Here is a 12,721-nt window from a genome sequence, read left to right as displayed (position 1 = left end):
CAATTTTTGGTATTCTTTGGTGCATTCTCCAGTATTTCTCACCGGCTGACCCAGGGTTACAAACAAAAAAACCTCTTTTGGGATCTTCTCCACTACACATGCTGGCAGGATGACCCTAAACAAAAAGAAGTGTATTCAAGTATACGTTGAGTAGACTTCATTCATACTAAAACTGTCGGAGTATATGAAGTTCACTTTTGAGATACTATAATCGGGATACTTAAAAGTAGCACACTGAATTATATTTAAACTCAAGTACACCTAATAAAATTAACTTCAAGAATACTATTTTCTTGGGGTTTTCAAGTATATTATTGAGGTGATTTGGAAGAAACTGCAAAAGATCATGGGAGTGGTTGCCTTTGAAGGTGATATGTGTAGTATAGCAGAGCCACTAGCTAACAATAACCTCCACACCAACAGCAGGTCTGAGAAATGTGTAGTATCTTGGGTGCTGTACATTGCTACCTATAAGTAGTGTACAACCAGTACACGAATAGTAAACTTCTTGTATAGTTACTGATAGTCTGGGGAACAGTACCTTCTAGTAAACCATTAGCATAAAGGTCTGGACTATACTTGTTACACTCAACATACTCGTGTCTGCTAAAAGGTGCTAAAAATGGTGTTTAACAAAACCGACATTACAACAGTTTTATTACGAATTTGTTACCATATCCAGCACAGTCATGAATCATTTATGATACAGAACTTGATGTTGTATTATCATGAACAGTAACCACTACCACTCTGATCATACTTCCACCCTCACTGTCTCCAAGGTGACAGAGAACGGTCATCAAAAGCTGCGAGCGTTAGACCGGAGTCCATACTCACAACCCGCTTCGCGCTCAGGTGGAAGTATCTTCGCTCATCATCGTGGATAGCGAGACCAAACACTTTAGAAACACATTTCTCCAGTTAGAAACTATAGAAATGATCCCTGAAAGTATAGTCTTGACTTCAAATTTTCTAAGTTCAACTCTAGTATCCCAGTACTGTACCTCAAAGTTTCGGTGACTCCTAAAATAGCACAAACTCCCCATGGACTCAGCGTTACCTGCACAATTCAGTACGTACAACATTCTGACGATAACGTGTGCCGCCGCGCGATTAACGGAATACTAACGTTAAAATACTAATTACCCACAATGCAATATGGCAGCGCCACACCGGTTCCGTCCCAGTTACAGCCAGCAGAGGGCAGCACCAAACACTCACGCCACATTCGCTCGAAGATATGGTACAAATTCAACTTACTCGGAAATAATGCAAATTTCACTCGACAGCTACAGTATGTTGATTAGTTGAGTTGAGTTAGTTTCCATAAAACATCAATAAAATCACTACTGTATAAATTCTGGGCGAGTCGTGGGAGCGTTGCTTCTCAGGAAGACTACCTATCAAGGTTTTTTTTTTATTTTTTTTATTTTTATAAAACCTAACCATTCATGCGGACATTTTTATAAGGCCAGCGTAGAGATATAATCTCTCCACCTGGTCCTGGGTTGACCCCTCGGTCTCCTCCCAGCTGGACGTGTCATGACCGTAGGTGAGGGGTCGGGACGAAGATTGATCAGTATATAGAGAGCTTTGCCTTCTGGCTCAGCTCTCTCCTATGGATTGCAATACCGCCCCTGCTGCCCCAATTCGCCGACCAATCTCCAAACCCCTAATCCCCTCACATGAGAACATCACCCCGAGATACTTAAAACAACAAAACAATATTCTCATCCTTTTTAATTTCAGACTCGCAAGAAGCGAATCCTCAAGTTCGTACGTGTCACTGAGTTTCTTGTTTCATTCAAATAAACAAGCAACAAGTTCAGTTCTGTTCAGTTTTATTGACAATATCATTTGGAAAGAGCACCACACAATTACAGTTTTTGCTGTGTGTTTCGGTTGTTTTCTTTTATTTTTGTTTTCACGATTTTTTCATTTTTATGTTTTTATGTGCTTGCATAGCATCTTATAGATGTTTGATTTTCTTTATGATTTCTTAATATAAAAAAATAATAAATTCTACTAAATTAACACGAAACCCACGAGTATTATTCTTAAAAGAATAAAAATTATAAATGTTTATTTAAAATGACGTCATCAACGGGCGACGGTCACGTTGGCGAAACCAAAATAAAACTTGGCCAACGTTGGCGTGGCCGTTTGATTTTCCCTATTCTTGCTGTTGATTTAAGAGAACGAGAAAGTAAAGCGTTGTTTTCCGTCTACTACGTTCAGAGCTGACTGGAATTGAGTAGGTATGGAGGGAAACATTCAGCTGAATCACGTTTCAGACGACGTGGATCTTCTTCTCATCGACTTGGATTTGGATGTGGTTGGAGAAAGAGCCGACCAAGGAGATGGGCAGTTTTCTGTAAGCTACTTCGAGTTGACTGTTGAAACAGTGACCCAAGGGCGAATAAGCAGCATGCGACCGTTTTAGATCATACGTTGAATGAACAAACGCACGTTTGCCAGTTGCATTTAACTGTTTGTTTTGATGGAACATGCAGAGGAACGTGCTCAGGAAGCAGCGAAACTGGGAGAGGCAGGTGGCAGCCAAAAAGAGTCGTCGAAAAGAAGAAAAAGAGCGCCGGAAATTGAACCGACTCACTGAGAAAGGTGAGATTCATACTTGTGTCACTTGTGTTCCACCCACGAAATATCATTTCAGTCCTCAGAAATGAGACACTTTCTTCCAGTACTTCTACTTAAATTGTTCCAAAATATGTCCATTCTAACATTGTGATCAAAAGCAACAATTTACTACAACGTGAGTGCATCTACAATGTTGCGTACTTTTATGTTGTTATTTGAGGCACTGGCCAAGAATGAGTAATGTCCATGGCGCATCACACATGGCGTCCCCTCGTCCTCAAATAAAGTACAGTCTCTTTCTTGTCACATTATCCTGTAGCCAGGGGGAGCATTTTTGTTTACCGATCTTCTTGGGTGTATGAATTCCAGTATTTTCAAGTTTTGTCTAGTTTAATCTATCAAAATATTATTCTTATTTTATTTATGTCCTTGCAAAGGTGACAGTGTGGACAGTCCTCAGCTTTCCAAGCGAGTCATAAAGGCAATCGTGAATGAGCGATTAGCAGAAGCCCAGTCCACTGGTCCGAAACTTTGTGTTGACCTCAGCATGACTGACTTCATGTCTGATAAGGTACTATCTTAAACTATTTTAACTAAAGATGTTCTGTGCTCACGGGTTTGATGTCTCATCTCACCTAGGAAGTGAGCAGACTGGCTGGCCAGATTAGACGACTGTACGGGTCCAACAAGAAGGCACGCAGACCATTCCACGTGTTCCTGACTGACCTGACTGAGGACAGTCGCATTTACAGAGAGTGCATACGGATGAATGAAGGCTTCCTCAACTACAAGGTCAGTGTATTACGCTACATGCTTTAATCCTAACAGACATTTCTCTACAAATATGTGTACGTTGCTGGTACTTATCTGCTACAAACATGAAGGCAAGTTCAGCTTTTCCAAAGCTCCCACGACCTCAAGACACACCACGGTAAATTTTTATTTCTGACCTGTCTTCACCGGAATTGTTCTCTCTGGAATATCTTCAGCTGGACATCCGGGAGGAAACTTGCTCGGACCTATTCCCCACAAAAACCATTGTCTACCTCACACCAGACGCTGAAGAAGGTTTGAAAGTTAACTTTTAAAGTTAAAATTTCTTGTTAAAAACACACCGTATCTCGCCAGTCATCTATGCAGTTGCATTTTTGTCCAATAGATGGAGCAGCTTATTTCCTAGGTACACTTGGGATTCTCAAAGCAGTTCACACGTTGTTGTCTCTGTCATCTTCAGCTCTGCAAACACTGGACCCAAACAAGGTGTATGTTCTAGGCGGTCTCGTGGATGAAAGTGTTCAGAAGGTAACTTCCACAAACCGAAGCCATCATATTTAACACCACTGTGTGTTTGTGTGTGTGCAAACGTACATGAATCATACTTATAATGTTAACTATACATAACCAAATAACTTGTATTGTATGTATGTAAGTATTGTATTAAAACGGAAGCAGTTCTATGACTACGAAGTTGTCACGTTTATTCAATATACTATAAACCTGACTTTCAAATAATCTGAGTTTAACACTGAAAGCCTTCTGTTGCAGTCGAAAATCATTCCATTCTGATTGGAAGAAAATGTTCGGAATCAATGACCAACCTCACCTTTTTGAACACTGTTTTGAGCAGACGCTGAGTCTGTCACGAGCTCGAGCGCTGTCTGTGCAGACAGCCAGGCTGCCCATAGACGAATTCATGACCAAGAAATCCAACGACAAGAACTTCCACTCAAAGATCCTGGCCATCAATCAAGGTGCAGTCTTGCATTTATCATTTGACCAATTCTGTTTATCATCAACAAGTTGATTTTTGTGTGCAGTGTTCGACATCTTATTGACATTTGGTGAGACTGGCAGCTGGACGGAGGCCTTGCAAGCATGGTTCCCCCCAGGGAAGGGCTATGTTGTCACATCCGGGTGCATAGATGAAGATACTTCAAGTTTCCATTTGAGCAATAGTTGAACCCAAATGGCTTAAGTTAAAGTAAATAATGATTCTTTGGAATCTGTTTCATGATTACGTCTTTATGTACCTTGAATGTTTGTGTTTTCCGTGGGATGTGCATTTTATTTCACTAACAGACAGCCATCCTGTAAATGGAAATATTTTTAGTACACACAGTTAAAACAAGACTAATGGAAACATTTGAAAAGTCAGTATTCAGACGAAAAACTTGATGAGTGTGAGCTCAGATCAGTGCCATTTATAATACTGTAAATCACTAGCCAAACCACTGAAACACCTCTCACTTTATGGTGAGACGTTTCATGAGTCATTTCTACTCAAATAAAATGATTTTAGGCTAAGTTTGTAGTTTGTCTCTTCTTGGAATCAGAAGATAGCACTGTGTTACGTGCATACAGGTGGCACTCTTGTGAGTAAGGAGACCGTACTGCCACGACCATCAAGTTGTTGAATGCGGTAATGCTTGCACGGGTCCATAGAGACACTCGTCTGCAATCATATAAACGACAACAAAAACAAGGTTTGTGCTTTTTCTTTGAATTATCTTTAATTATATTTCAGCACTGTAGCATTTGATTAGGTGAGCATTTCAGTGTTGTGCAGCTGCATTTATAAAGAAAATACAAATAAAGACAACAGATGTTTTTAACTATGATCAAGTTCAAATGATAATATCCTCTTCTGTCTATCAACACAAATGACACTCAAATACACCATCTTCACAACATTGCCCTACTTCATGAAAAGTGAAGTTGATGTATACGCAGTAGAATGTGAGGGATTGTTACATCACTTTTGCTCTTTGGAAATAAGTCAGCAGTTCGGAAGTTGATGTTGCTGCAGCTGCATTTTGCATTTAAAAAAAAAAAAATCTCAGGCTTGATTCTTTGGCTGGTGTTGCAGCTGCTTCTCCAGGACAAACTGAACAAGCTTTTTCACCCAGGAGGATTTAGGATCCAAGCAGACCTTTTCCCCGCTTGACAGTCCGGCTCTGGAAACAAAGAAGACCATGACGTTTTTTTGGTCCCTTAACAAATGAAATAGTTTAAAATCCCAACAATTGTCAGTCAGTGTTGGACGGACCAGTACCTTATTTAAACAAGTGTTGTTTGACTAAGAGTGGTGGACTTACATGACCTCTGTGTCCGGGCAGTGGGGTCCTTCAGGCACCAGCTTGATGCTCCTCAGACTGTCTGGAGGGATGATCCTGGTCTCCACCTTCAGGCAGCGACAGTGTGTGTTGTAGTCTCTGCTGATGGGCGGCATGCCTGTCACCACATTTGCACACATTTAAAAGCACTGTCCCTCCATCTGCATCATGTCTATGAAAAATCATTCAGCATTGCTGAAGCATGCTGTGTACTAATGCTCTTCAGTGCTAATGCTCTTCGGACCTGTCCAGTACTATGCTGTCAGTTCAGATCTGATGAATTCTACTTGAGCGGTCTGTGCATTTAATAGCTGCCACCTTAGCTGGGCACACCTTGGAGCCGCAGGCTGATGGAAGCGGTTGACTGTCACATTAATGTCTGCATGTTTTTGGTGAGGAAACCGGAATATCAATGAAACCCACACCGACTGTGCTGCATGATTAGAAACGCTAATATAAATCAGAGCAACAGATTGTATGTTCCCAAGCCAGAGTGGAGATTAAGTCAGTCCTTACATGAAGTCCCTGTCGAATCTACACCTCCATAGCCACTGTCTGTTATTTTATAATATCTATCAAGTAGATATTAAGTACTAGTGTTACATGAACATTCAGGCAAGAATAGCGCTGAAATTACAAACATTTTACTTACCTTATGTTCAATAAACATGTTTTACGGGACAATAATAAAATCATAAATATTAAACAAGTGTAAGATTCAGAGCATGATTACTTCATACTTCATCAGATTTGACATAGACATATTTCAGAGGTCAGGTGCAAGCTGTTAACATAAGTGCACATTGTAACCGAAACGTTCTGGTATACATGAAAGCAAAAGCATTTTTTGTAGACTTTCTATTTCCATTTTCAAGTCAGATGTCACGGTGAGTAAGTGCTCGGGTCTTATGCAAGAACTGAAAGTTTGCATTTCCCTCTTGAGCAGCTACAATGTGGACATGACGTAGCATGCAGTGTTTATTTGTAAACGCAAGTCATTGTGATGTTTGCTAGTCCAGTATAAACGTTGTTCACTGCAGAAATGTATGAGACCGAATCAGCCTTAAACCGGTTTAGGTGTCCAGGTTGTGTCATTATGGAGTCATTTCTGGCATCTACATTAACATAACATTAACATCACACCCACGTAGTTATACTGTTTTAGTATAATTCCTATATATAAAATCTTATCTTTACCATTACTGCTGTTTTTAAGAGGAGAAAAACAGATGGATGGATGGAAAGACCATTAAAAAATAAATAAACACAATAAAAGTGACAGCAGCTCCTGTCAGGGCTCTTACCATTGATCATGACCAGCAGAGACGAAAGCATGAAGATGACGACTAGCTTCATCTTGAGTGGGGTTCAGGCAGCTGTGGTGATGTGGATGTTTGGCAGCACCTCAGTATTTATATTAAATTATCATGTGCTCTCGCATCTTTTGAGGGCAGGATCAAAAGACAACAGCAACAAATCCAGAAGTGTGTTAGTTTCATTTTGCCTCATTCACATGTGCAGTCATGAGACTGAGTGAGCGGGGACAACACAGGGGCCCAGTTGAGGTTCTGACACAAGAGCCGGTCTCTGCAGTCAGAGAATTCCCTGTCTCAGGGACCAGACTGTGCATTAGTACAGTATCTACTCTGATGACTGGGGATGACACAGTTCTGAGAATAGCCAGTGTTATCGGGGGACAGTATCACCTCAGGGTTCCTGTTCTGGACGGCAAAATACATCACAATGACAAAGTTTGTGTGCAGGAAACGTCATAGTGCTGTTTGTCACATTCATCTCTCTCAATTATTTGTCTGTTCTGTAGCTAGGGTCATAATAAAGCTTTATTGAAATATCACATTTTACTACGCTGTTCACAAAGTGCCTTACAGGGAAATCAGCAGAGTGTTTGCGCTTGTTTGACCATGAAGTGAGGTAGAACTAAGGAAAGGTTTCCCTGATAAACTCAGCAGGTGATCTCTAGTGCAAACTTTCTCATTTGCCTTCAGACTGTCTCTTAAATTACAAATCAATTTACTGGAATAGATGTCGCAAACAGGAAGTAGACTTAAATAAACGTAACAAATATAAACAAATAAAATCATGAAACAGATCATATGACGTTTGACACCTCTCAAATTATGGGAAGATGCCATTATAAGACTTTGGCACTTGATATCCTGATGCAACAATATTTCCTAGGTACTATGATGAATTATTATTGATTATGATTTATCACAGGTTTACGTCATTTGTGCAGATTCAAGTATTCAAAATTGAGGGAATCTGTGTTTAACATTAGTCTTAGTATTTATATAGTTTCATCTTGAAGTTGACAGAGAGAGGTGAAGAGTCACAAAATACAAAATGTGTGCTTTGCTTGAGTAAATTCGAATGCCTCGCATTTTATAGTCTGTAACGGTCTGTAGTTTTGTTCAGCTAATAATAATAAGCAACAGATCCACAGCGGAATGCTGAGGAATTCCTCAGCATTCCGCTACAAAATGGCTGAGATTTCTACTAACCACAGTCATACTTTGGTAAGAAAGCCATATGGGCACAACTGAAGCATTATTTTTACATGCACAAGTCAAAAACGTCACTAGATTAAAAAGAAAAATACTGTTTGATGATGTTAATATATTGGAACTTGGTGACACGACACTAAATTCTCTCATAGTTTCAAGTGGTGAGTGGCTCGTGCTATGCGCATGATACACTGTACATGCATCTTCAGTTAACCACCGCTTAGTCCTGTTCAGGTTTTTTAACTGGAATTAGTATTCCTGATTAAAAAAAGTCAGTTTCAGATCAAAAATCAAGTGTGATTTTTAAAAAAGTTTCTTAATCATTGAATTGTCACCTCTGCCATGAGCTATATGATGCATGGTTTCTGTTTGAAGAGCACCTAGTATTATTTTTGTTCGTCAATACACTTTTTCCCCTTTGGATTAATGAAGTTTTCAGATTTTGTTTTATATGCCTGTGAGTATATAGCTGTCAAGACGCTCCCACAACAGCCTCAAGAAGTCCATGCCATTTACACATGTGCTGCTGTGAGACCAGCGTCCGCTTGAGCCCCCTTCTGTGGCATTTGTTTTTCATTTGTGAATTACAACTTCATCGTGAAACCACTGGGCCTGAGTCAGTGAGCGGTGTATTACTTAGAAGCATTAGTTCAAATGAAGTTTTGCTACTTTAAGCATTTGTATTTAGTATCATTACACTACTTCCCCATCCCTGGAATCAAAACAAACCTCAGAGGTTAATATGGTTTTGTTTTGTTTTGAGAAACATTGCTCTCTCATGATTGACAGCGTGTGTGTGGATCAGATGGTGGTGGTCATAAATGTGGCTCAGATCCGTGTGATTGTCGGAAGCAAAACAGAGCATTGTGACTGGCTGGAACTGAAAATGGGGATTTCTGACACTATTTTGGTCATGTCTGGCTCAAACAAAAGTCCCACAATTGTTGGCCTTTTTTTCAGAGAGGACGCTCACACCTGAACCCCGTCGTCCATGATGACCTGTTTCTGTAGCTTCAAGTCAGAAATGAAAAAAGGGACTATGGGATTAAACTATTAATATTTCTTATAAACACTTGATACATGTTTTGGGATTTTCTCATATGAAAAATACCAAGACAAAGCTGAGTTTTTGATCACCTACATATTTGGTATGTTTTTAAAAATTCACAGTAAGACAGGTCGTGTCATTTCTATCACCAGTAGATAATAAAATGGCAGATTAAAGATAATTTCTTGTGCTGCTTCTGACTGGACTTCTTCTGCCTTGTGAGTTCCCTCCATAGTTTTGCACAATACCTTTAGATTCCCAAAGGAACTGAAGTGACTAAAGACAGCTGAATCGATAGAAGGGAACAGAGGACAAACAAGAAGTGGGTCTATATCCTTTTTTATTTGAATGTTAAATGTCTCCACTGCGTGAGTGCTGCTCTGTTATGATTCCGACAATCACACGGATCTGAGCCACATTTATGACCACCACCGTCTGATCCACACACACGCTGTCAGTCATGAGAGTGCAATGTTTCTCAAAACAAAACAAAACCATATTGACCTCTGAGGTTTGTTTTGATTCCAAGGATGGGGAAGTAGCGTAAGGATACTAAATAAAATTGGTTAAAGAAGCAAAACTTGAAAAACAATTGCCACAGAAGGGGGCTCAAGTGGATGCTGGTCTCATGGCAGCACATGTGTAAATGGCATGGACTTCTTGCGGACATTGTGGGAGCATTTTCACAGATATATACACGCTGTGCCCACTTTAGGACCAGCAGTTTCTTGAGCTCGGATTACAACCTGACAAGAGGTCTCCACTAGTGTTTTGCTGTCTTTCCCAGCACCACTGAAGTACTGTTGAGCTCTGGGACTGTCGAAGACCAATGCGTCAAAGGTGATATTAGCTAAAGATAAGGTCAAAGCCTCCTTGGTATCCTTCACCAGATGATATGGTCCAGACAGAAGAGCTCGTGGGGAGGGGTAGCTTGAGGCTTGCAGTGTCAGGTTGGTCTTGTCCAAACCAGTCATGTTGATGATGTCAGAGAAACAGTCAACCATCTCAAGGTGTGACAGCTTCACCTCTTCTTGTGTGTGAACTTTGGTTCTTTGGAAATCTTGTAAAACCTCTTGGAGGTTCTTCACATTCCTACTGTAGCCCACCAGCCGTACTTCAGACAGAGGTCCAAACGCAGGGGAGAAGTTGACCATGACTCTAATGTCTTTGCTGTTTGCAGCGTCCTCCGCCTTCTCCAAGATGCCCTTCAACCTCTCCACATTTGCTGGTTCAGCCGCGGCTCCTTGGACAGTGAAGGTGGCTTCACTCACCTCCTTCTTGAGAACAGCTTCAGCCTCATCCATGGCAGCAGGAGACAAGCTTGATAAGACAATGCTGCTCCCAGCCTCAATGAAAACAGGACTGCTTAACTTGGACAGAAAGACTGCTTGGTACCTGAGGACGGCCCCACTGAAGACTAAGAAGTCCCATAAAGATTCAGACAGCTTGAGACATCTTGCTTTGATCCTCTGAATCATCTCCTGCAGGAGCTCAGCTCCTGACTCCACGTCTTCGTCATTGCCTTCAAGCACAACTGAATTGGATTCAGTGCACCTGACTATTTCAACTCCCGGACACTGCACTTTCATTTCTCTGTTAAATTGCTCTTCAACCACTTTGAATTGGTGCTCCAGGATATGAACTTTCTTTTGAGCCAGCAAACTCTTCATGAGATGAGCCACTTTCTCTTTCACAGCATCACTCGCCTCAAAATACACTCTCACATCATCCCTCACAATAGAAGTGTCCTGAGAGAGGAGCTGAATCATTCTGGGCTCCACGACAGGATGGCAAACATAGCTCTCGATCAGCCCGTGGAACACTTTGTCCACCTGTCCACTCCATGTTGCTGCATCAGCCACAAACGCTGCTCCAGCTGTTCTGCTCTGGATATTCTTTCTGACCACTGCTGTCTTTGCTGTGAAATCGAGCACCACTGTGCAGTCCACTGCTGACAATTTCTTCTGCAGGATTCTGAAAGCCTTCAGTTTACTGAGACGAGGACAATTCAGAAGCATCCAGTGGGTGAGCTTGGAGGAGATTTGGCGCCCTCGCGCGCTAGTTATATAGAAACAGTACAGGACAGATCCCTTACAAGGAGTATTTTCAAAGACCCATAAATGATTTATTTATTTTATGGGGGTTATATTATATGGATTTGTAACAAAAATGTGTGTTATTGGCAGGTTTAAATGTGTGTGAGTTGCACCACTCTTGTGGATGTGAGGCCGCATGACAACATGATATTTGGGACAGCACTGCTGATCCTAGCTGTTTGGCTCTTCTTCCTCAGGTGAAAATGATGTGAGACCTTTACATGACATTTTCCCAGAATGTGTGAAGGTCACTAAACATTCTTTGTTAGGCTCAGCCTGCTGTGGTGCCATAATTGCTTATTAGCAACTGTCAGTCACTGTTGTTGGGAAAGACAGCGTAAGGAAAATCTCAATTGGAGAATGTGGATCTGTTTATTTATTTTAGGGTTCAGGTGTTGGCTGCAGCCTGTTGTTGATGATGAAAAAGGTTATTAAAAATAATTAGACAGGGTTGAGCATGGAAGTGTTTCCCCTCTCAAATCTCTTGTTATATTTTGCTTTCTATATTTCAAAATAATTGCAATGGGTTAAAGAAGGCTGGGCGATGCTAAAGTACAGTATGATGAATAAAATATTTTTAATAAATGTTATTGAACTCAAAACAAATTGCAGTTATTAGGATTCTCCTATTTTGGGCAATTTTATTAATTGATTCCTGGGTTTAAATCCTGAAGGTAAATCATCCACTGAGCATAAAAGCAGATAAATAAAATCTAAAGTAGTTCAGTTATCTTATTTTTTTATTGCATAATTGAGGCTGATGAAAAGTCAAACATATTTTGTCAAGTTCAAATACTTTTCTGTTTGCAAATTGTGAAAAAAATGTGTATAATCTCAGTAGTATTCACAGCTATTTACTTTTATTGATTAAAAAGCAGTTGGTAGATTATTTTTGAACATTTTGAATTATGACGTGAAACGTAAAATCTGGAGCCGATGGTGCATTGAGGTGTGTGAATTCCATTGTCTGTTTATGCTGCCATTCACTAGCCAAGGCCAGAACACAGGACACCAAAGAAAAGTAAAACCCTGTTCCTACGTCCTAAGTTTTTATTGATTTATTTATTTTTTTTTGCAAGTCGCTTCAACTGTTAAAGGTACATAAAAAGGCTATATACAAATCCTCTTATTCTCTTTAGTTCCAAAATGTTCTCTTGTTTAATCTCCTGAGTCTTCTTCACTGAGTCAGTTGAGCATGGTCGGATGGATTTTGGATCAGTGCATTAATCTGGTCTTTCAGTCCTGAAGGCCTTGAATGTCTTCCAGTGTCGACTAATATTCTGCACAGCTGAGGCCAAACCATGATAGCCCAAAAAACTCTACTCAATATTTGGAAGTTGT

At 40.5% G+C, this 12,721-nt stretch overlaps 2 protein-coding genes and 1 non-coding gene across 4 annotated transcripts; 1 reads left to right on the top strand and 2 right to left on the bottom strand.

The window, feature by feature from the left end:
• Positions 1–744: 744 nt before the first annotated feature.
• On the bottom strand, positions 745–959 carry LOC128756597 (small nucleolar RNA U3). Its single transcript, XR_008414276.1, has one exon. It is a non-coding gene; the product is annotated as a small nucleolar RNA U3 (small nucleolar RNA).
• Positions 960–2,117: 1,158 nt separating this feature from the next.
• On the top strand, positions 2,118–5,437 carry trmt10b (tRNA methyltransferase 10B). 2 transcript variants are annotated; one of them, XM_053859835.1, is made up of 8 exons: positions 2,118–2,374; positions 2,514–2,622; positions 3,036–3,169; positions 3,238–3,390; positions 3,588–3,666; positions 3,833–3,900; positions 4,226–4,349; positions 4,416–5,430. In XM_053859835.1, the coding sequence occupies exons 1-8, from the start codon at positions 2,261–2,263 to the stop codon at positions 4,556–4,558; spliced, it is 924 nt and encodes a 307-aa protein (XP_053715810.1). In that variant the 5' UTR covers positions 2,118–2,260; the 3' UTR covers positions 4,559–5,430. The 2 variants fall into 2 exon arrangements, with proteins under 2 accessions (XP_053715810.1, XP_053715811.1); XM_053859836.1 differs by lacking the exon at positions 3,036–3,169 and having other exon boundaries at positions 3,242–3,390; positions 4,416–5,437.
• cxcl19 (chemokine (C-X-C motif) ligand 19) lies at positions 5,084–7,160 on the bottom strand. Its single transcript, XM_053859837.1, has 3 exons — positions 7,016–7,160; positions 5,694–5,829; positions 5,084–5,552 (listed from the first exon to the last, which is right to left on the bottom strand). The coding sequence occupies exons 1-3, from the start codon at positions 7,065–7,067 to the stop codon at positions 5,435–5,437; spliced, it is 306 nt and encodes a 101-aa protein (XP_053715812.1). The 5' UTR covers positions 7,068–7,160; the 3' UTR covers positions 5,084–5,434.
• Between the last annotated feature and the right edge of the window lie 5,561 nt (positions 7,161–12,721).

Source organism: Synchiropus splendidus, chromosome 3 (assembly GCF_027744825.2).
Source record: "Synchiropus splendidus isolate RoL2022-P1 chromosome 3, RoL_Sspl_1.0, whole genome shotgun sequence".
Taxonomy (NCBI): Eukaryota; Metazoa; Chordata; class Actinopteri; order Syngnathiformes; family Callionymidae; genus Synchiropus; species Synchiropus splendidus.
This window is presented reverse-complemented; position numbering and strand designations above follow the sequence as displayed.